Raw genomic sequence first — 3,051 nt, forward strand, 5'->3', positions numbered from 1 at the left:
GGCCTTACTGTTTGCTACAGCACAAAAGAGCCACAGATGCAAGAGCAAACTACAAGGGACATAAGGAAGAGGGCCTGTTGGCAAGAGGGAGTACAGGTAGTACCAAGCAGCAGAAGGAGGAGCGATTCAACGAAAGATGGGCTCTGAAAAAAGCCCCCTGAACAGTGCAGTAGAGGGATATGAGGCAAGGACCACAGGACAGGTTCTGAGGACAGAGGTGGAACTAATCCAAAGATATACAGACATCTGCAGGGTAGGAGTCTGCATCTGTGTTGACCACCTTAGGCTCTCTTTATAGTAATAAAGACCTGGCACCTAAGGAACAAGGGATCTCATCCAAAACGAGAAGTCTGAAACAGGCCTGGTGACTTGCACCCTACAAGTACCTGTTTCCCTCAGCTAACCTCAAAGGGGTATAAAGCTGATGGGTACAGATGTCTAAAGCTAAGTGAGATGGATGTGGAGAAGGATCTCAAAGGAGAGAGGGAGCAAAGCAGCCACACAGACAGGGGCTAAAGACAAGAAAAGAAAGATGGTCTGGAAGGAAGAAGCTTCATGGTGAAGACCCTGTGGGTCACAGTAGCTCAGAGGGGGATGACACTCAAATGCTTTGGTTGAGTCAGAAGCAGAAGCCAGGAGGATGACCCAGAAGGTTATTCATAATCACAAAAACACCAAACAAGACTAGAGAGATGAACCTGAAGAGAAAAAAGCATCAATCTCATCCTTTCCCAGCGTGCTCTTACTGCTCCATCTCACCAGTTGCACAGTGACCAGGCTGCAGGCACCAGATCTGGTGAGAGGCCGAGCACAGCTTGCTCACACACCCTCAGGAGGAACAGGGCAAGCCTCCAGACCCCTCACCTCCCCCCTGTTACAGGGCTCCCGAGCAGCACCAAGCACAAAACGCAGAGGCAAAAAGCTGAAACAAGACAGAAAGCTTCGAGCACCTCTGCTGAAACAGCCTAAATGATTCTTAGACCAGTCCAAAATGCTTCAGAAGTTATTGATTCATTTTGCAAGTGACTGTGTCACTGCCGAAACGGGGAACCTCCAGGAGTTCAGTTAAGCTTTCCAAACGGAGGCAGCAATTACTTTATTTCTGCACTGTTAATTCACCACACAGTGGAAACAGCACACCTTTTTTTTTTTTAGTTAACCTATGTAGTCAACTTTAAACGTGTATCATGAAGTTGCCACTGTGGTGGGTTTTTTCTGCCAGCTTTCTTGTACTTCCAGGTCAATTCTGTTCCCTTTAAATATGAGGGGGTGGGTGGGAAATCTAGGTGAAACCTGAAGAACAAAATTTAAATTCTGCATTGTTTCATCCATCAGCAACAATAACTATACCGGTTCATTTCAAAACCCAAATCCACACAAAAGAATGAAAGCAGTCTCACTCTCCGTGTACTTGCACCCCAAAAATGAGAAAAAAAGCTACACAGTCAACATTAAAGCAAGTGGAGGTTGAATACAGAAGCAGTGGTCATTTGGTTGGTTTTGGGGCTTTTGTTTTTAAATATGACCTGGGTTTGGACAGGAACCACCTTTAAAATCAGAGATGAAAGAAACAAAAGAAGACATGAGAGACGAGCCTGGAGATCCCACCGCACACAAGGGAAAAGGGCAGTGGGGCAGAACTTGAGGATCAGATTATTTTAGCAGTAATCTAGACAAAAAGTTATCCGAGCACAGACTATCACACAGAAACATGCCATACACATGAACGAGTTGTGAATATTGCTTTAAAAGTTCAGGACTGAAGAACTGTGTTTCTGTCAGTCTCTTTATCTGTGTTATGCTATTAGTGCACTGGCAGACAATGTTATGGGTTTGCTGGGAAAGCTCTCAGTTACACGATAGCCTCCCTTCTAATTTAATTCTTCAGACTTCTAGAGGGACAAATGAAAGCCTAATTTTAGACCTCTCATCTGGTTTTCATATTAAACTAATAGATAAATATGTCAAAGCTCTTCTGGGTCACATAATGTTCAGGGACCTCAGGAAACTTCTATTAATCGCACAGTCTAAAATGGACAGATGCTCCCAAAGAAAATGATTTTTTATAATAATCTGCACTTTTCTCAGACTGAGCCTTTATCCCTACTTTAACAAGCACAGTCATCCCCAGAAAGCCAGTTCAGAGCCAGGCAGGTTCGGGTCACCCTCTTTTCTCTTTCAGCTTGGGCTTGGGTTCTCACTTTGTGGTCTTGAGACAAGTTTTTCTTAGGACTAGTGGGTTTTTTGGCACTCACAGCTGCACGAAGCAAAACCACAAAGCATCTGGACCACTACAGCTCCTCAGCAAGGTTAGAGGGGTACTTTTTCTCATCAAAATCTTCACTAGAGTCGGTGGCAGCAACAGAAGTGGAAAACTGCTCCTACTGTCCTATCTAACTCTCTCCAGCTCCCAGATTAGTTATGTTTTCTCTCCCTTTTTGGGGGGCTGTCCCCGTTCATGCTGCCCTGCGGTTCACGTTCCTGCCTGACAGCCTGTCTGTACCAGGGCTAGAAAGGGCCGAGAGAGCAAAGGCAGCATCGACACCCCTGCCCCTTCTGCCAACTTGGATGGTGGAAATTCAGCTCCGGACCCAGAGGTGACTCAGGGGTGCACGGCTGTCGCTCTAAAGGGAGTCTGTGCACCACGTCTTTCTCCGTATCGGTGGGATAAGCAGGGCGAGACACTGAGGTGCGAGGGGGCACACCACTTCCCACCCCTGAGCCTCGCCAAGGAAAAAGGCACCCGGGGAGTGGGAAAGGGGGATGCTGGCCGGGCCGCTCTGCCTACCTCTGCCTGGTGATGAGGTTGATGTAGTGCCTCAGCGCCGAGTAGTATCTGGCCATGTCCTCTGCGGGGGCGTCCTCGCCGGGGCTGTCCGGTTTGGAGGGGTACGCCTCTGCCAGCGTTCCCAGGCAGACCAGCAGCGACAGGGCGAAAGTCAGCACCGACACCCACAGCCTCACGGTGCCCTGCATCTGCACGGTGGGGTGGGACGGGGGAGAGCGCCGTCAGCACCTGCCCCGACGGCGGGAGCAGCGCGGTCACCCCAG

At 48.7% G+C, this 3,051-nt stretch overlaps 1 protein-coding gene across 1 annotated transcript in view; it reads right to left on the reverse strand.

Annotated features, from left to right (window-relative positions):
• Window positions 1-2,976, reverse strand: part of NPY (neuropeptide Y) — an 8,989-nt gene extending 6,013 nt beyond the window's left edge. Inside the window, exon 1 of the mRNA XM_009325731.1 lies at window positions 2,789-2,976. Within this exon, the coding sequence (XP_009324006.1) occupies window positions 2,789-2,976 (188 nt within the window). The remainder of the gene's footprint in view (window positions 1-2,788) is intronic.
• Between the last annotated feature and the right edge of the window lie 75 nt (window positions 2,977-3,051).

The sequence above is a fragment of the Pygoscelis adeliae genome, unplaced genomic scaffold (assembly GCF_000699105.1).
Source record: "Pygoscelis adeliae isolate BGI_AS28 unplaced genomic scaffold, ASM69910v1 Scaffold226, whole genome shotgun sequence".
Lineage (NCBI taxonomy): Eukaryota > Metazoa > Chordata > Aves > Sphenisciformes > Spheniscidae > Pygoscelis > Pygoscelis adeliae.